Source organism: Manacus candei, unplaced genomic scaffold, assembly GCF_025592945.1.
Source record: "Manacus candei isolate 608988 ecotype Guabito, Panama unplaced genomic scaffold, ASM2559294v1 h1tg000055l, whole genome shotgun sequence".
In the NCBI taxonomy this organism is placed as follows: domain Eukaryota; kingdom Metazoa; phylum Chordata; class Aves; order Passeriformes; family Pipridae; genus Manacus; species Manacus candei.
In genome coordinates, this window is record NW_026138103.1 from 643996 (window position 1) to 664315 (window position 20320).

Sequence of the window (20320 nt, forward strand, 5' to 3'; positions counted from 1 at the left end):
GATGCCCAATTTCCCTGATGTAGGAATGTGAGCAGGAGAGCTTGAGGATGTGTGGGATTTCACAGCAGAACTGGCCCAGGGCATTGCCCTGGCACAGGGGCAGGGAAAATGTATTGGCTGTGTGCAGCAGAGAATAGAGAAAGCCAGTGGCCCAGGCAGCTGCTGCCATGTGGGCACAAGCTCTGCTGCCCAGGAGGGTCCCATAGTGCAGGGGTTTGCAGATGGGAACATAGCGGTCGTAGCACATGATGGTGAGGAGGGAAAACTCTGCTGACATGAAAAAGGCAAAGAGAAACAGCTGTGCAGCACATCTCATGCAGGAAATGGTTGTGGTGTTCTGGAAGGAATTGTGCATGGCTTTGGGGACAGTGGTGCAGATGCAGCCCAGGTCTGTGAGGGAGAGGTGGAGCAGGAAGAAGCCCATGGGGTGTGCAGGTGGTGGTCGCAGCTACAGCGCTGAGGATGAGGCCCTTGGCCAGGAGGGCAGCCAGGGAGATGGCCAGGAAGAGCCAGAAGTGCAGGAGCTGCAGCTCCCCCCTGTCTGCCAATGCCAGGAGGAGGAACTGGGTGAGGGAGCTGCTCTTGGGCATTTGCTGCTTCCCAGCACAGGGACACTGCTCAGAAACATGAAATGACAGGGAGAAGTTAAGACAGCCCCCTCTCAGCAAAGCCAGTGCAGTTTTCAGGGAAATCCCCTCCAAGTCAAGGCATTTCTTTTCTCTGCTTTGTGCTTTCTGAGAGTGCTGTGAGGAGCAGGAGATCTGCCCATGGTGCTGCCAAGGACTCAGCTTTGCTCTGCTGCAGTGCAGACATGGAGCTGGTTTGGGACAGCTCTCATGATCCCAGGGGATGTCACATGGAACCCAGCTTTGATGGAAAAATTCAATTCCTGTACAGTTGTCTTGGAGCAATTTGAGCTGCAGAAGAGAGGCACAGTGTGTCCTTAAAATATTTTTGACTGAGATTTTGTTTACAGTCATAACACTGGGGGGTGTTTTTTAGGGGCAAATTTTTCTGGTGACAAATCTGAAGAGTGTTGAGACAGGACAGGCAGAAGGGCTGAGCTCTCTGTTGCTTCTTGCAGAGCCAGGAGAGCTGCAGGGTCTCTCAGCCTGTTTCCCATCTGCCCTGCACTTTCCCTCTTGCTGCCTTGAAGAGGACTTCACACACAGATTCATCTTTAAAACCCCACCAAGATCTGTGCTGAGAGCAGGGCAGCGCTGCTGGAAAGGGCAGCCCTGGGAAGTGTCTCCTGTGCCAGCCCAGAGGTGCAGCTGTGCTGGACAGAGCAGGACAGGAGCCCTCCTGCAGAGAAGCCAAGGGCTGGGACAGGAGAGTGCCCACCCCCAAGGGAAGGCTCAGCACTGCCCAGGGTCCTGTGCTCATTTCTGATGCTGCCTGAAATACTCATCTCTGAGAGTAAAAGAGTTGGAATTTCAGTGCAGCCTCCTGACCTGAGAGAACAATGTCTGTGCTACAATGCCTAAGCAGGAAACACGCCTCAGGACTAATTCCTTTCCTGTAGCCCTTGTCTTTTGTGAGCTTTGCAAAACATTCTCCATTCAATGTGGTGTAGTAGTGTGGAGCTGTGAGCAGGTCTGACCCTGCAACAGCGAGACGCAGAAAAGATCCTCCCTCAGCTGCCAGGTTTGCTCCTTGCCCACAGCCCTTGTGCCCCAGCCCTGGCAGCAGCTCCCCGGGCCGGCTGAGAGCTGCCCCTGGCAGGCAGCAGAGTCCCTGCCCAGCACAGCGCCCTGGGCTGCAGGACCCTGCTCTGCCCCACAGCCCTGGGCACCCCTGGCTGCACCCCCGGCTTCACAGCTCTTCCAAAGGGCCCCAAAACAGCCCCTGCTCACCCATCCCATCAGCTGGGGCTGGGCCAGCTTTAAGAGATGCCTCCAGGAGCTGCCCCTGCACTGCCCTGCAGCCACAGACTCACCGTGTGCACCCTGCCGAGGTTCCTCCTGCAGGGAGCTCTCAGCCCTCCTGCCAGTGCTGAGCCCCTTGAAGCTCTGTCTGTGCCCTGCTGGTGTCCCTGAGCTGGCCTGGCAGTGCCCTCAGCCCTGCTGGGCTGTGCAGAGGAGCTGCTCACCAGCAGAGCTGTCTCTTTGAAGCTCTTCTTGCTTGCCAGGAGCTCCCTGTGTGCCAGGAGCCCGGCCCAGCTCAGCAGCACAGCAACAGCCCCAGGCATTTCATGACCCTCGGGGGGTTTGATGTTGTTTACATGAGACTCAGTCCCTGAGAGGAAGTTCAAACAGCTTCTCAAGAAGTCAAAATGAGAATGAAACACTGAGGTTTCTTGCAGTGCTAATGAGTCTCACTGAGGGACACAACTGAGAACGTGTCCCCAAGTTCCAGTTAGAGCAGAAAACTGCAGACAGTGATGCCAAGGATGGACAGGCAAGGGAAAGGTGGCTCTAATGCTGAAGAAACGTTGATTTGTTTACTTTATCCAGAGGACCAAGCCCTGACCCCCAGCCCCCGGGAAGGGACATCCTGTCCCTGCCTCATTCCTCAGGGCTCTTCCTGGGGCACTGGCATGTGGGATGTGCAGTGCCAAGGGCAGGACCATGGGGTGGCACCTGCCAGGCTGCTGAGCAGGGACAAGGAGGCCATGAGGCCCCAGGGCTGCAAGGGGCACTCCCCTCCTCCTGGCATCAGGGGCACAGACAGCAGCCCTGGCCAAAGGCCTGCAGAAGGTGGCTCTGTCAGGGCCTTTCAGCTTCTCCCCCTCCCTGTCTCCTCTCCAGCCCAGGCTGTCCTACGGTGTCCATGCCCTGCCCCTTTCCCTGCAGGCTGTCCTCATCCCCCCGGCTGCCCCACCTGGCTGGCACCTTCCTGCACTGACATCTCTGCGTCCTCCCTGGCTCTTCCTGCACACACAAAGCCTTGGGCTCATCCACACTCCTCCTGGGGGATGTGTTGCAGCGTCTCCCATGGAGTGAAATTCCTTTTTCCTCAAGTCCCCTCGGGACCTCCCCAGCTGCACTTGGCACTAATTCTTTCTTTCTCATGCTCTTTTCTGCTCTGACAAAAGGATCCACCGTCTCTAAATCCTCCCTTCAAGCCCTCTCAGGGCTGTCCTGTGCTGTCCTCAGTCTCCACACCATCGAGGCCACAGCTCCTCAGCCCCTCTCTAGTGGTCATGTGCTTGAGACCTTTCCAGCCCATCTCGGGAGATCTCTGGGCACTCACAGATGTTTTTGCAGATGAAAACGTCGAGCTCATAGTGTGAGGAAATCACAGCTACCAGGGCAGCCATCCTAAATTCCCATTGCTACAGTCAGTTACCATGGCAAACATCATACATTCCCTTTCTAAGGTCAGTTACCACAGCAACCATCATAATTCACACTGGTACATTCGGTTACCATGGAAACCATTATTCAGTTGCGTTGCTCCCTTCAGTTACCATGGCAACCAGCATACATTCCCATTCCTACGGTCAGTTACCATGGCAACCATTACACATTTTCATTGCTACGGTCAGTTCCCTTGGCAACCATCATTCATTCTTATTGCTACACTACATTACCATGGCAACCATCACACATTCTCGTTGCTACGGTCAGTTACCATGGCAACCATCACACATTCTTGTTGCTATGGTCAGTTACCATGGCAACCATCAGACATTGCCATTGCTATGGTCGGTTACCATGGCAACCATTACACATTCGCATTGTTGTGGTCATTACCATGGTAACTACCAGACATTGGCATCATTATGGTCAGTTACCATGGCAACCAGAATACATTCTCATTGCCATGGTCAGTTACCATGGCAACCAGAATACATTTGCATTGCTACGGTCAGTTACCATGGTAACCATCATACATTCCTGTTTCTACGGTCAGATACCATGGCAACCATCATACTTCCCACTGGTACAGCCGGTTACCATGGCAACCATCATACATTCTTATTGCTATGGTTGGTTACCATGGCAACCATCATACATTCCTGTTGCTACGGTCAGTCACCATGGCAAACATCATACAGTTGTGTTGCAGCGGTCAGTTACCATGGCAACAAGCATACTTCCCACTGGTACAGTCGGTTACTATGGCAACCATCATACATTCCGGTTTCTACGGTCAGTTACTACGGCAACCAGCATAGATTCAAATTGCTACGGTTAGCTACCATGGCAACCATCCTACTGCTATGGTCGGTTACCATGGCAATTATCTACCTCCCACTGGTGCAGTCGGTTACCATGGCAAGCACCATACATTCCCGTTTCTACAGTCAGTTACCATGACAACCATCATACATTCCGGTTTCTACAGTTGGTTACCATGACAACCATCATACATTCCCATTGCTATGGGAGGTTACCATGGCAACCTCCACACATTCCCATTGCAACGGTCAGTTCCCATAGCAACCATCATACATTCCTATTGCTACAGTCGGTTACTATGGAAACTGTCATACATTCTGATTGCTCTGGTCAGTTACCATGGCAACCATCACCATACACTCCCATTGCTACATTGCTTACTATGGCAACCATCATACATTCCCATTGCTATGGTCTGTTACCATGGCAACAATCATACAGTCACGGTGCTACAGCCACTTACCATGGCAACCATCATACATTCCCGTTTCAATGGTCAGTTACCATGGCAACCATCATACCACTCACTGGTACAGCTGTTTACCATGGCAACCATCATACATTCCCGTTTCTACAGTCAGTTACCATGGCAACCATCGTACAGTCCCATTGCTGTGGTCAGTTACCACGGCAACCATCGTACATTCCCATCACTACAGTCAGTTACTATGGGAACCTCTTGGTTCCCCTTGGACAGAAGCAGATGCAGATGAGCCTCCCTGTTGTCCACCAGCCTGCCAGCTGTGCTCTAAAGGCCTGTGGCCCAAGGGCTGTCTTCACCAAGACCCTGCACAAACCTCTGGGGCTCTTTCCATCCTCTCATGCTGCCTTTCCAGTGAATTCCAGGGTTATCAAAGCCAACTGGAATGGGCTCTTTGTCTCACTCCACAATGTCACCCAAACCACTCTCTCCTCTCACCCTCACCCACAAAAGTTCACCCAGTTTGTTCATCCCCTAGAGCAGCTCCACAGGTCCCAGAAGCTCCTTCCCGCTGAGGACACCTCTCTCCTGCTCTTTCTCTCCTGGGTCTCCTTGACCTTCTCTCCCAACCCATCACAGCCCTGCAACCTGGGAACTGTCTCAGCAGGCCTGGGCTGTTATTGCCTGCAAGTGGAATGAAGAGAGACTTGGGGCTGCAGCTCCTCCTGCCTGTGCCCCACACGCAGGGCATTGGGGCCTGTCTGGCTGCAGCCCCTCAGTGGGGGCACAGGGGTAAGAACAGACTTGCAGTGGGGAAAGCTGCTCTGAAAGCCCCGAGAGCTGAGTCGACTTCAGGTTCATTTTTGGTTCCAATTTTCATTCTGTTCAGTGTGTGTATATATATGTATACACAAGAAGATAGTCCTTTATTAATCTTTTGAGCAGAACACTTTTCATTCGTGCAGCAAAAGTCCTGTCTCTGAATGTTCATTATCAGCACCTGATGTGCTGCCTGGAGCACAATATCCTAATAACTGGAGTTTAAGAAAAAAAAAAGCCATTTATTAAAGTTACAGTGTTTCATTTCTGTGCATGTTCTGATTCGGAATTATTCAAGCATTTGACTGCTCCTACACACAGAAACTTATGTCTCCCATGCATTTTTGCACCCCAAAGTGTTCTCTGGTTTCCTTTGTCTCCCACACTACGTCAGAGTATTCAAATGCACTGTGCAGTACCAGTAGCATGTGGCACATTACAAGAAAATTTGAGACAGTTTCGCCGTTAAATGCATTTTATTTTGACCTATTTCCTTCCACTTGAGTCTCCCATTTGGTCTCTTCATAGCCAATATTCTGTTTTATGGAAAGGTTTTAAAGTTTTCCTGAAGGAGATGAGTAAAAGGTAAAGTACCCAAGAACCTAAATTTATATTATTCCTTTTGCCATTATTATTAAAAATAGGAAAGAAGAAGAAGTGTTGGGGAAAATACAGGGAATGCTGATGCAATTAGACCTACATGTGCAAAGCTACGTGCTTGCTTTTACTCTTGAAATTTAGACCTCTGCTTTCCTTCTACAGACTGGGACAGTTCGTTTCAGTTGCATTTTGCAACTACTGACATACATGTTCATTCCTAAATTCACTTCATATGCTTCCAAATCCTTAGGACAACATTCAGTTTAGGCACACCAAGAAAAACCTGGAGTGATTCCACCAACCTAAATGTAATTACTCAGTGCTGAATTAAAGGCACAGGTGTGTAACTTAAGACCCATGTGTTTGGAGTAACAAGGAGAGATCAAAATCTCAGCTTTTGTCATTAAATTCAATGTTTCTAGACCTTAATCCAAGACACATTTGTAGAGAGAGGTGATAGCTTCTTTTTAGAGGCATTATTATTATTATTAAACACTGTTTTCTTGGACTGCTCACGTTTTCTCCCAGCTCACCCTCTAACACTAATCTGTGACTAAATATTAAAAAAAAAGTGAGCTGTGCATGGTTTTAAGCTGAGACAAGATTGTCACTGTTAATGGCTTGGTCAGAGAGAGAGAGTATTTGTTTCAGCATGTAAATCTCTTTCCTGCAACGCTTAAAGCTGCTGATTCTGGAGTTTAGGAGGCCAGCATGTCCAGAGCTGCTCTAGTCCCTGGGCTGATGAGCTCTCCCAGCTGGGTAAAGCTCTGTCAGGAGCCAGTTTGTAGTGAATTGACTGCAGGCAGAAAATAGAAAAGCTCATAGGAAACATGAGCCTGACTCAGGAGCTATTTCTGTTCAGGTGACATTCTAATCCAAACGTGGGGTGAATCACTACAGCAAAAATTGATTGGACCCCATATCTAACGAGTATTGACAAATATGAAGAAGTTTGTTCTGAGTTAGTAATATAAGGGGTCTTTTATATAGATGGTGCATTACAACGGGGGGATTCAGGGCTTTGTCAGACTGTCTATAAAAATTAAAAAAATACACGTTTGTAAGATTTCAGAAGAAAAGGTACAGTTTCTCTTCCCTGCATGTGGCAATTTGCTGAATAATGCATCATTTTGTCAACTCTTATATAGCAATATATATATATTTCTTTTCCTTCTGGAGTAGCTGCGATTCATCCCGTTCGATGGAGGGAATTCATCCCGTTTCCGAGGCCAACGGGAGGAGCGAGCGGGCGGCCATGTTGTGCGGGGGGCGGGGAGGGAGGAGCCGAGATGGCGGCGGCTCCCTCACACGCCCGGCACAAGATGGCCGGGGAGCAGCGGCAGCTCCCGCACGGCTCCCGGGCGCGCTGCCCGCCGCTCGCTCGGGGGACACCCGGCCGGCGCCCCGGGTGCAGCGCTCGAGGGCCGAGTCGGGCCCGGCACTCTGGGGGCGAGCGGGGCTGCCGAGAGGGGCTGGGACGGGCGGGCAGCAATGGCGCCGGGGCTGCGAGCGCTGCCCGCGCCGCTCCCTCGCCGGGCGGGCGCGGGGCCGCCCTTGGCCGCGGGAAGGGCGAGCATCGGAGCAGCGCCCCGTCCTCGGGGTCCCCGGTGCCGGCCAGCGGGCTGCTGTTCGCCAGGTAAGTGCCGCGCTCCTCCTTGTCCTTTGTCCTTGGGAGGGAAACCAAAATGTCCTCGGAGCCGGGAGGGGAAGGGGGCGCTGCCTCTGCCGGCCCCCCCTCCCAGCCCTCGCCGCTCGCTGAGGGGACCCGCGGGAACTCTCGGGGACCCCCGGCCGTGTCCTGCCCGTGGGGGGCGAGGGGGAGCGGCGGGACCGGGGGAGCCCCGGTGCCCCTCGGCGGCTGCGGCGCTGCCGTCCCGGCCCTGCAGCACCCGCGGGGGCCGCACGGCCCGGCCCCGATGCAGCACCGAGGGGGCAGCGGCGGGTTTTGGGTCCCCGGTGCGGCCCCGGGCACAGGGGGGGCACTACGGGAAGCAAAGGTAGTTACTTAACTATGAGTTACAGGATAAGGAAACGGATGAGTTTGAGTGTTACGTGGAAAGCTTTTAAAAACGTTTCTTGGGTGTCAGGTTTGGTTTTAGTGTTCAGTTTATGCGTTTTTCAGAGACTTAACATCCAGAGCATAGTGCTCTTGAGGGTTTCCACCTTCACTTGAACAAAGTGTGATTGTTTTGCAATTGCCCACGAAAGCTGAGAAGGAAGAAGTTGAAAAATGTCAGCAATTGTGTTGCCCTGTAAAGAGGAAAACTGAGACCTTTTGAATTTCAGTCAAGGAAACAGTTTCTCAAATGACTCTTGTGCCAAGAGCAAGCTGGTGGGAATAGACAGCAGGGAGTCCAAATCACCTGGTTTAGAGGTTGTGAGATGGGATTTGGTGCTCAGGGGTTGATACCCCTGTGCTAGCAAATGCCTGTTTGCTGTCCCTGTGCCTGTGTTCCCCTGAGGGCAGAAACTGGCAGCAGGGTGGCTGCAGGAATGCCCAGCAGTCTGGCTTGCCTGCACTGGCAGCTGCCTGGCCACAATCACCAGACAGCAAGAGCCCCCAGGACAATGTGCTGGTTTGCCTTCAGGTAGCACATTCTCCCTCTAGAACAGGGCTGTGTGGCTGTGTGCAGGCAGAAGCAGGCAGATTCTCTGGGCTTGTTGAAATGAGGATGACTTGGTTCAGGTGTTCTATCTCCATACTGCTGGTGCCTGACCTTCCTTCCCAGCAGGCACTGCCCTACTGCCTCTGGCCGAGCTGCTTTGCCCAGGCAGAGGGATCCAAGTTCACCCTTGTGTAGCCTGTGCTTGTACCTCCTGAGCTAAAAGTCCTTTGGGAAAATGGTCAAGGAAGGCTGTCACCAGGGCACACCCAGGTCTCCTCCTGTTTGCACAAGCGGCAAAATCACCATTTTGTGTCTTTCCTGCAGGTTACTCAGCTGGTGAAGGTCACCATGGACAGCTCACCTTATTTCAAGTTGGTCGGCCCCAATGGTGTGTGCCATCAGATCCCACCGGGCTCATTTTGCACTATAAACATCCTTTTCATCCCTGAGGGGAGCAAGGTGAGTTGGGAGGAACGTTCTCTCTAAAGCCAGGGCGTTTGTTGCACACTGGTTATAGCCCAGCCCGTGCTGTGAGGTCGGCTCTGGGCTGGGGGCAGGCAACCTGGAGCTGGTCACACCTTGGCACAGCGTGGTGCTGCCAGGCCCTGCAGCTGGGCCTAGAGGGCTGTGCTTTCCCTCCGTGCCTGTTCTTGAACGTTCAGGGGGGAAAGAGGCAGATGGAACAGCAGGGAAATGACAGGGAGGGGTGTTGAGGTTTAGCCACCTCTAGGCTCACTGGAAGGGGTTTAATTATGGAAAATACCAGAGGAACAAAAAGATGATCCAGAGAGCTTTATTCTTTCCCAATGGAATGGAGCAAAACTGATGCTTTTTCACATGCTCTGTTCTCCAGCCTTTATTAGTATGAATTAGTGGTCGTTTTTGGGGTGGGAGAGGTCAATTCATGCCCACAAAGGGTCATAGAAAACAGCCCTTTTTCTTCTGCCATGAGGATGGCACTCAATGCCCTCAATGCTGTGCCAGTCTCTTTTCCTGCAGGATCATTTCCACCAGCTTGTCTGCAGCAGTGAAAGGGAAAAGGTCTCTGTGCCAATTCGAGCCATTGGTGCCCGCCCAGTCTTGGACTTCCCTGACCAGCTGGACTTCTCGTCGTGTCCAGTCAACCACAGCACCCAGAAGACTCTGCTGGTTCACAACACCGGGAACCTGGAAACCTGTTACAGCCTCAGCACTGAGAGGTAAAACAGCTCATCTGTCTTAGTGCAAAACACCTTTGGGTGATGGCAGAGTTGGGAAAGAGTATCCCAAAGGAACCGGAGCATCCGAGCTGCTGCACTGCAGCCACAGCTGGAAAGGGGCAGGACGTGTGGGGTCTGCTGTTACTTCTAGTGTTTTAAGCAGGATGCAAGCCCTGAGCTTTGTCTCTCCCAGATTTCCTGGGGACTGCTGGAACACGTTAGTGGTTGGTCTGCACCCTCCTGAGCGCCACCACCTTCTGAAATGGCTGCCTCCCACTGTCAGCCAATAAACCCATTCTCCAGGAGACCTCAAGCGTGTGGCACATCAGGGGGCCCCAACGTGAGCTGTGTTGTGAACAGCCCATGCTGTTCCTGTTAGTCAAAGCTGATCTGATTTCCCTTGTCAGCTGAGGGCATCAGTCATCTCTTCTGTTTGATGAGGAACCTTTGAAAGCCAGTCTAAATTTTCAAGCAGATTTCATTCCGATTTCTTTTAAAATACTCTGAAGTTCCCGTGTTTCTGCTTTGTTTTCCATTTATTTTGCTCTGTGTTAATTTTTTGTCAAACTATCATTCATTCTTCCTTGGGAACTTTCTTCAAGGTCCTCTCATGCCTGTTGATCTACCATCTGCCCATAGGCATATGCACAGGTGTATAAGAAACAGGAGCAATTTGGGGAATATGTGAAAATGTAGGAGATGCAGGGGCTGATTTGCACTTGGGTTCTTAGTCCTGAACTTGGCTGGATCCTCTTCTGAGAAATTGAAAATAGGAAGATGCCTTCTTTCTCAGGCATCCCCTGAAGTCAGCACCAGGAGTCTTATTCCCCATCCAGCCATCTGAGGGCAGGAGTATATCGACATGGGGCAGGAGTAGGAAGGGAACGGGAGGGAAGGTAGCACTCATGAGTTGCCCCTTAACTAGTAACTTCTCTGTTCTGGCAAAATTTCTGGCAAAAGAACAGGAAAAAAATTCCGTGCCTTTCCCACCCCAGGCAATGAACGCCCGAGCCCCAGCAGAGCCCTGCAGCAGTCCTGGCATCCCCATCAGGGCAGATGCAGGAGCACAGAGAGTAATCCAGCTCTGGGGCTGGTGGGGCTTGTCTTTCCTCCTCTCTCTCCAAAGTCTCAGGCCCAGCACAAAAACATTGCTGGCCCAAGGCTTCTCCATTAGCCAGTAGTGATGTTCTCACTGGTGGTAATGGGACCAGGTCAGGCCCCTAATTGCAGCAGTAGCTCCTTATAAGGAGCAGAAAGGGCAGCAATTCCATCAGCTGTCACCACTGACAGGAACAAAGTTCAGTTTGCACAGGGCTCCAGTTGTTCTTCTTATTTATTTTTTTTTTTGTGTTGCATTCTCTAATCATTATCAGAATCCCCAGGAAATGTTTTTAAGGTGACAAATTAACCATCAGCAGGCACTAAACTTTTGTTTTCTCAGTGGGGCTGTAGGAAGAGCACAAAGCCCAGCAGCCCCTGGGCAGAACTGTTCCTTTCACCTGAGCTGTCCTGAAGCACTAAAGCTCTGATTTTTGTGTCTGTCAGGCAAGAGCTGTTTACCTGGTGACAAAGCCAAATTGCTCCTGTTAAATCCAAACTGCACCAACACATTTGCCTAATGATTTCCCTTGTTTCTCTGGTGGGCCAAGCAAACAGTTACCAGCCTGGATGACACTCCAGAATCCCAGACTGCATGGCTGGGGAATACACAGAAACCTCCTGTTCAGCTCCCTTGATGTGCTGCTCTTAATGGCACTTCATTTAGCTGGGATTGAATCCTTCAGGCTGTAAACAGGACCCTCCTTTTGGGTACTGTGTCCAGGTCACTGTATTGCTCCAATTTGCAGTTGCACTCCTTCAGAGTTTTCATTGCTCCTTTTCTTCCAGCAGCTTTCATTGAAATGTGATAAAAGGTGCCCTTTCTTAGGCTAAACCAGGATGTTTACAAGGGGAAAAACAACCCCAAACAACCACACTGCAAATTAAACTCATTATTCTCTGGTCTTCAAGGAAGACTTTATTCTCCCTCTTGATTCCTAGGCTGTAATCTCACAGGACAGGGAGTGCCCTGCCATTTGAGGTTTATAGGGAACCAGAAAAGAGACATTCCCCAGGCAGTCAGTGTCATGCAAATAGCTCTTAACCCTCTCTGTGCTCTTCCCAAACCATTCTCTGCTGGGATTGCTGGCAGTCAGACCCTTGAGCCTCCATGCAGAGTATGGGGGAGATGAGTTCATTTCATCCAACAGGATTTTCTGAGGGCTGCATCTCCTCCAAAGAGAGTCAGTAGCTGTTTCTGATGCTGTGTGTTCTGTCTGTCTTCTGCTGACTGTGGTTGCTTTGCTCCTGCCTTGCACAAGTCAGCTGAAGTGAACTAGACTGCAAGTATCGTCCCCAAACCTCCCCCAAGAGTCCTGATGTCTCTCTTGGTCTTGCAGCCCTTTCACTGCCAGCCCAGCCACGGGAACCCTCGATGTTGGTGAAGCCAAGCAAGTGACAGTGGAATATCACCCGCTGCAGACCGGGCACCATTGCACATCCCTGGCAGTGCACTGCGACAGAGGTGAGTGCTGGGCACTGCACGGGGCACTCACCCCGCGTCCTTCCCAACAGCAGAGCCCTTTCTAAGCAGAATAACGTTAGACTTGCTCTGCAAACTACTTGTAGAACTGTTCCTTTCAAAGCCTCCGTGTGTTTCAGTGCTCACAAGTGAGCAGAGAAGGGGCCAAGGCTGAGTCTGCCCCTGTCCTGGATGTGCTGTGTTGCTGTGTGCTGGTCCATCCCTGGGGGGACCCTGGTGCCAGCATGGTGTCCTCCATCCTGCACCCCCACCCCAGTCCTCTACCAGCACTCCCCACTGTCCCAGCCACCTGAATTCCCCCTCCAGCAGCACCGCCCCGTCCCAGCTTCACCGCAACGAAAAGTGCAAACTAGTTAGTGTTTAGGGGGTTGATAAAGTGGATAAAGCCCTCAAACAGGGATGAGATTTTTGGAATCCTGTTTTGCTGGGAGTTGCTGAGTGGAGGAAGGAGGAACCTTGATTCTCCACTGCAGTGTGGATGTGCAGGGCTGAAGTTGTGTTCCTGGACAGTGCTGTCTGTGACATGTGAGCTTTCCATCCAATTCTCTCCAATGTCATGTGTCTTTTGCTCACCTCTGTCCCCTAAGCTGCTTCTCTGTTGTCTTGCCACAGACCCCTTTTTCTATCTTGTCCTCTACATATACATGTAATTTCTGTCTAAGAACATTTTCAGGCCCTCGGGTTCCTGTTGGATGACAAACCGTGACAAATTGTCCCTTATTCCCATTTCCCAGGCCATTCATGCTCTCCAAACCTCTCCCATCTGTCTCCCATTCGATTTCTAGGTCGAAGAACCCCATTCAGTCTTTGTGTAAAAGCTGCTCTGTACTTTTAGTCTGTCTCTCTGCCCTTCTTTCTTTCAGTTCAAATGTTTCAGCTTGATGTTTGAGATCAGAATGATATCAAATATTTCTAGACTGATGTGGCCATGGGTTTGGACAGGGAGCGGGATTGGGAGAGGCAGGAGCCCCGTGGGGTGCCTTCAGGAGCCCCTGGGCTGTGACTGAGTGGGGCTCCTTAGAGTCACCCGAATGAATTTGATACAGAATTGCCTGGGATCTGAGTGGGTCACCTGAGCACACCTGACAAATCTCACTGTAAATACTGTCACCTGGGGACAAATCTCTACAAACCCACCCAGAAATCAGGTGCTTAAGGTGGTGTCCAGGACATCCTCACACTGTACCCACGGAGCTGTTGGGATTTGATAAATGTACTGATCCATGGAATTACTTATCCAGCTAAAAGCTGGACACTTTCTTCTGTTACCTGTGGTTTGCTCTGCTCCTTGTAATTCCATCAGCAAGGGAGCTGAGCAAAGACTCCTCTTTGCTTTATTCCAGGTGAGGATACCCACACCAGACTTCTTGGAAAAGCTAAGGACTTCAACATCGGGCTGGACAAGTACTCTCTGGAACTTGACAAGACTTACCTCACACTGTCAAGCCACAGAACCACGGTCATCCACAACAGAAATAACATCACAGCCCGATTCCAGTGGAAGGCTTTTGCTACTGAGGCAGAGGAGTATCCACAGAAGATCAGGTTGGTCTGAAAGATGCAGTGACATGCACTGCCCAAGGGTAAAACTAACCTATGGCCTCAGGGGGTGCTTGTGCTTTTGAGTGCTTTAGGGTGTTAGGAACAAGTAGGTGTTCCTGCAGAGTTTGCAGGGCAGTCACAGCTCGCAGTAAGAAGCGACAAAGTTGTTCAGTTCTCAGCTCCGGAGAGGGGCAGTTTGCCCAGAGACAGGGGGACCAACCAGCAGCACGGGAGGATCATGTGGCCCTGTCCTCTCTTTTGAAGTGCTGTGGCCTCCACCTTGAACAACGTCAGTGACCTCCAGAGCCACCGAATCAGCACATAATGGGGGACACACAGTAGGCCTGCTGGGAAGCCTGTAACTCCAGAGTATCCCAGCCAATGGAGAAATGGGGAGGGACCTGTGCTCCGGGCAAAGGAGATAAAAGAAGCTGCAACCTCCACTGAGTTGAGAGACCTCCCTGAGGTCTGTTCAGTGAACTCTCCCTTTTATTAGAGTAAAGGTTTATTTTTTCAGTTAGCTCCTCTGTCTCCTGGCCATTTATGCGAGTTACTTCTGTACAGTCCCTCATCAGCATGGGAGGCGAGAGTGGCAGTGGTTTTGCCATTCCACATACTCAGGTCTTGGTTCAGTGGTTGTCAGGGGTCCACTCTGGGGGTCCTCCGAGGCGAGTGCCCCCTAAATCGGTCGTCCTATTTGTGACCCCGCTTCTTGCACTCGGGTAGGTATTCCCTTGTTATATAACACAAGGCAGTGGAAGGTGGGGGTGCAGAGTATCAGGGCCTTCTGGCACGTCATGGGGAAATTACTGTCTGTTGATGGAGGTTGAGCAGAGGGTTGCCACCTCAGTGGCTGGATGCCCTCCTCATGCCCAGCACTGCAGGTCAGCCCTGGAGAAACATTTCCGAATGTGGTGCACAAGGAGCCAGCCATAGCCAGTATTTTTGGGGCAGGGAGCCAGCCATAGCCAGTATTTTTGGGGCAGGGAGCCAGCCATAGCCAGTAGTTTTGGTGCAGGGAGCCAGCCATAGCCAGTAGTTTTGGTGCAGGGAGCCAGCCATAGCCAGTAGTTTTGGTGCAGGGAGCCAGCCATAGCCAGTATTTTTGGGGCAGGGAGCCAGCCATAGCCAGTAGTTTTGGGGCAGGGAGCCAGCCATAGCCAATATTTTTGGGGCAGGGAGCCAGCCACAGCCAGTATTTTTGGGGCAGGGAGCCAGCCATAGCCAATATTTTTGGGGCAGGGAGCCAGCCATAGCCAATATTTTTGGGGCAGGGAGCCAGCCATAGCCAGTAGTTTTGGTGCCGGTGACAGTGTTTGTCCAAGGCTCTGTCTGTGTGCAGCTGGTAATATCCATGACTGTACTTCCTTTATAACTGTGTTTGAATTTGGCTGGGTGAGGGTGCTGTCCTGTTTATACTCCACTGCCTCAATTTGCTCCCTATGGAACCTTCTACTTGTCCCCCCAGTTGCCACCTGCAGGTTCTTCACGGCCAGGGGACTGGAGTCTGAGGGGGGAACAGTGATCTGCCAGCTGGGAAGCAGCTGTTCCTTTCTCATCTCTTGGTTGTGATCTTAAAACACTGGAATGATTTCTGCTGCAGCTACCAAGTAACGGAGCAATTAACTGTGCCAAAGGTCTGCAGAGAAGGCCAAAAGGAGGAAAACAAGAAGGTGGTTCAAGGCTAGATGTCCCCCTCTCAGGGCCTCTGTTTTCATGCCTACAAAACCTTTAATGTCACTGAAGAGGTGCCATGCCTGAATTCATCAGTTGGCTTTGAAAGTGCTCTGGGATGCTCTGGTGGAAGACAGTGTAGGGAACAGGGCACACAGGGTTAGCTTATCCCTGCAGGTCCAGAAGGGAAGAAGCCAAGAGTGATGCTGGTAACCTGCAGCTGAGAGCCAGCTTCTTCTCCCCTTGCCAGGGAAGCCCTGCAGGCAGTGGGGGGGGCTCCTTGATCTTTATCTGTCTCCCCCAAGCAGCTCTGTGGTAGGAAGAGTCAGTTGAGGTCACTGGTGGGTTCTCCCTCAGTTTTGGCAGTGGCTCTGAGCCAGGAGGTTCTCTTGAGGGCTGCTGGCTTTTAAAACCTCTCCTGAGCTTGTAAGTGTGGAGTAAAAGCACCTGCCCTGCGAGTGAACGACGAGTGATCCTCTGAGCCCTTTGGGAGCCCGTGGCTTGAGCTCAGCCCCTTGCTGGGGAGCTGCTGCTGCTCCTCCCCGAGCGCTTTGCTGCTTCTGCACTTACACTCAGCTCTGCAAATCAGCGGCTTATTAAATGACCTGCTGCCTTTGTTTCTCCCTGTGGCTGCAGGCTGTGTCACAATCTGTCTCGGCCACCCCAGGAGATAGCAAAGGCTCTTGTGATGAAGCGCTATGAGGAGCTGGACCTTTACGACCGCGAGTTGGAGAAGGAGACAGCAAAGATTGAAGCAGACCCCATGCTCTTCTCAGATGATGTTTTCACCATTGAGCCCTTGGTAAGTAATAGCTGAGAACCTCCTCCTCCTCCACCCCCTCCCTGAATGAGGTCACTCGGCAGATCCCCACCTCAGCTGTCTCGATGTGCCCTGAGAGAAGACATGGGGTTTCTGGCCAGGCTGGAGAGCATGTTGCAAAAAGCATTGCTACCCTGTGGGCTCCTGGCAGGCAGCAGGAACCTGCCTAAAGCTGAGCTCTGCTGCAAGGGCTCGACGTCAAGGGAGCTTGGTGCGTGTCCTTGCAGTGTCCAGAGGGGTCGGTTACTGTAGGAAGGGGCACAGCTTACACGTGATGTGTGGGGCTTCCCAGAGGGTGTTGGAGCACTGTCAGTTCACAGACTGACCTGAAGCGAAAAGGAGGCCAAATTCAGCCCAAGGTCATGGAAATGCCAAGCCCTCCCTGGAACCAGGACTTACAGCATGTCTGAGTCTGCCTTCCAGTGTCATCTGGGAGCCTGGACACAAGACTTGGAAATGGACTTTTTGAGTTCTATTGCACACAGGGACAGAAAATCTTTTTCTGTTTCTGCAAGCAAACCCCCATGTCCTTCCATCAACCAGAGCCCTGATTATGAGTATTGGCACAGCGTGAGATGAGGAATCCCTGCTGTCTGCGCAGTGCAAAATCCTTCCTCGTCTTGGAGTAAACCCTACAATAATCCCAGCCTCTGCTTTCTTTTAAAAAAAGTGAAACTAAGTTTTTTCTTTCCAAGGAAGGGGATCAGGTTCTCTTCTTGGTGACTCCTATAGCCCATCTAAGGCCAAGAGCCACCAGTGTCAGCACAAGAGCAGTTTCACACCACTGTAGCTGACAGCAGCACGATGTGACCAAGCGCTTGTGTCAGAGCAGTAGGAATATTGTAGCGTGGGGGCTGATCAGCTGAGCATTAAGAGCATCCTGCGGTTGTGTTGAGCTGGTTTGGGAGTGTTGTTCACTCCTTGCTCTAAGTAAAGGCTTACAGATTGAAAAGAAGAAATGTGATACTGGAAGGTAAATGGTTTGCTGTCTCTTTCTGCTTTAGGAGGGAGAGGTTGGGCCACATTGTTCAGCTGAAATCAAGGTGTTCTTTAAACCCCGAGAAGCCCAAGTCTACAGAAAAGTGGCCTACTGTTCCATCTCAGGTACGGCTCCTTCTCCTCTTTCTCTTACCCACACACAGTGAGGGGGATGTGCAAATACTCTTCCAGCCCACTGAGCTCCCGTGGAAGTGCTGGGAAGGGTCCAAGGTCATCAGGGCAGTGCTGGCTCATGTCCACTGTCCCTGCAGCTTCCTGGCGGTCTCCCATGCAAGGCCAGGGCTCAGGACACTGTTCCCAGAACAATCCAAGCAGTGCATGGATAAGCTCTCATGCCATGGGTTTGCCAGTATTTCCTCAAAGGCCAAAGAGCTACACAGCAGAACAGCTTTAGGGCACAGGCACTAAGCCCCTCTAGAGCACTGACCTCCAGGATGGCTCCTCATTCCATGGATCCATCATCAGGCAGTAGGAGCTGAGGTAGAAATGTGCTCCCTGAGCCCGGATCACCTCCCACTGCCCAGACAACAGCAGACCAGAGGTGGCTGAGCCCTGCTGAGCCCAGGCTGTCTGCAGAAGGACCACCCCTGGCCAGCACCTGCTTCTCTCCCTGTGTGGGAATTGTCACCTTCTGGCTCTCAGGCTGAAGTGTGTCCAGGTGGTGGCCACTGGGCTTGCTGTGCTCAGCTTCCAGGAGTTCTGTCAAGTCCTTTTCTGGGAGCAGTTATCATTACCCCCCACCCCGAGGTGGTGGCTTTGCTGTGCCCGCACAGGGGAGGGAACACTCACAGAGCACAGCGTGGTTCAGGTTCCCCTGTCCTTCCTCTCTGTCTCTGCATGGTGCTGCTTAGTGTTTTTCACCTTGAAGTGGGAGATGGCTGCCAGGTTTCCATCCAGGGAATACTCTGGGTTTGCCCATCTACGAGAAAGAGGTGGGAGGCCCATGGTCCTCCAGCAGCCAGGCTCCTGTTCTGGAGGGTGCTGCAATCCCCTGACCCAGCCACCCTGTTGCCTTCCTTCCTGCTCCAAGCTGATAGATACAAATGTCATGAAACAGCTTTTTATTTAGACAGTAATTGTGCAGGGATAACTCAACAAATGCCATCTACAGTAATTACTCAGGGCTCATGCTAACAAACTCTCTTCTTGCCCACCAACTGCTGTCGTTAGAGCTGTGGAAGGAAAGCATGGATTTAAAAAGTTGCTCCCAAGGCATTCCTTGTGATGTGTGAAACTGTGCATCTCTGTTTGTTGACATGGTCAGATGAGAATCGTGTTCCAAGCCAGTCACCGAGCACGGGGACATTCTGTCAACAAGATGCTGAGTGTCAGAAAGCAGCAGAAGCTGAAGGCTTTGGCAACAAAGCCCTGTGCTGTTGGGCCACTGCCCCCCAGTTTAGTTGGAAGCCAGGCAGCAATGTCCAACTCTTTGCAAGCTTTGTCCCTTCACTGAATGGGTTTCAAAGCTCCTCCAAGTGTGTGAGAAGGAAATCACAGAATCATAGAATGATAAGGGGTTGGAATGGCCCTTAAAGATCACCTAATCCCCAACCCCCCTGCCATGGGCAGGGACACCTTCCACTAGCCCAGGTTGCTCAGAGCCCCGTCCAACCTGACCTTGAACACTGCCAGGGACAGGGCAGCCACAACCTCCCTGGGCAACCTGTGCTAGGCTCTCACCACCCTCCCAGGGAAGAATTTCTTTTGTATATCTAACCTAAATGTCCTATCACTGCAGAAATCATGTTTTAAACTTGGCATCGCTTTTTCAGGGTGCAAACTGGTGGCTAAAAGGGAAACAAGCCCAAGGGGTGGGTTAGAAATTGGAAGGAGCTGGTCTCACCCATCTCAGAGTCAGGGACTAGCACTGAGGCAGCCTGGGAAAAGCAGGATAAGAGAGTAAGAATTACTCTACTGAAATGGAAATCTCTCCCCAGGCCGTGAGACCAGGCTGCCCCTGCACCTCACAGGGGAAGGCCTCGAGCCCTGCCTCCAACTCAGCTCTGAGGAACTGGACATGGGGAAAGTTTTGGTTGGAGAAGCCTACAGCTACGAGGTGAGCAGCAGAGGCTGGGGTGGATCCTGATGGCTCCTGGGGCAGAGGGGAGCCTGGTGGACCTGTGGAATTTCTGGCAACTTGGGCAGTTGTGAGCAGGGAATATTTGACATACTAGTCAAATCTGGGGGGGTTCACAGAATCTGGATCCTTTTCCGGGGCCTGAAAGGTGTTGTCTGAAGGCCCAATTCCTGCTTTTTGACAACCGCCCTTGGAGATCAGCTGGGATGCTTTCTGCAAAACAACCCCTCAACACATGAAAGCAACACTGGGTCAAAAAGCTGAAGTGTTCAGAGGCTTCTGTTCCAGCCTCAGACTCAAGGCACCTTTGTGCTCGGGCTGTTCAAGAGCAGCTGGAACAAACTGGCTGCGTTTGAGCTTGAGTCCACTGCAAGAGAGAGCAACTGAAAAAGGTGGAAAATGAGGCACTGCATCGTGCCAGACACTTCCAAAAGCTTTGCCATGGCAGGAAAGGACACACGGAGTTGTTTTCTTACTAAAAGATTGTGCTCTCTCTGCATTTTTGATGCTGATACTTTAGTGTTTCTCACTATCAATATAGTAATTTCATTAGATGAGAAAAGGTGAATGAGTAGATGATACTGTTAGTGCTGTCCTAAGCAGCTACGCTGCAGGTAAACCTCAGCTCAGCATGGGATCCCCAAGTGCAATTTGTAACACAGGTAACACACGAGAGGAGAGTAGTTTTCAAGTTTCAAGGCAGAGGTTGAATATGGGAATATTTGCAAGAGCAGCTGCAAAGCTACAAAATGAGGGACATCCCTCTGCTTCTGCCTCAACTGTTCTGACAGGTTTTGCCAGGCTAACAACTGGGGAAAGAATTCCAAAGCAGATGGATAAGTCCATGGCAATGGC

At 51.5% G+C, this 20320-nt stretch overlaps 1 protein-coding gene across 1 annotated transcript in view; it reads left to right on the forward strand.

Annotated features, from left to right (window-relative positions):
- Positions 1 to 7168: 7168 nt before the first annotated feature.
- LOC127477600 (hydrocephalus-inducing protein homolog) overlaps positions 7169 to 20320 on the forward strand; it is a 40072-nt gene continuing 26920 nt past the window's right edge. Inside the window, exons 1-8 of the mRNA XM_051802107.1 lie at positions 7169 to 7603; positions 8898 to 9032; positions 9573 to 9772; positions 12211 to 12335; positions 13697 to 13898; positions 16206 to 16371; positions 17394 to 17493; positions 19326 to 19444. Of these exons, the coding sequence (XP_051658067.1) occupies positions 7169 to 7603; positions 8898 to 9032; positions 9573 to 9772; positions 12211 to 12335; positions 13697 to 13898; positions 16206 to 16371; positions 17394 to 17493; positions 19326 to 19444 (1482 nt within the window). The remainder of the gene's footprint in view (positions 7604 to 8897; positions 9033 to 9572; positions 9773 to 12210; positions 12336 to 13696; positions 13899 to 16205; positions 16372 to 17393; positions 17494 to 19325; positions 19445 to 20320) is intronic.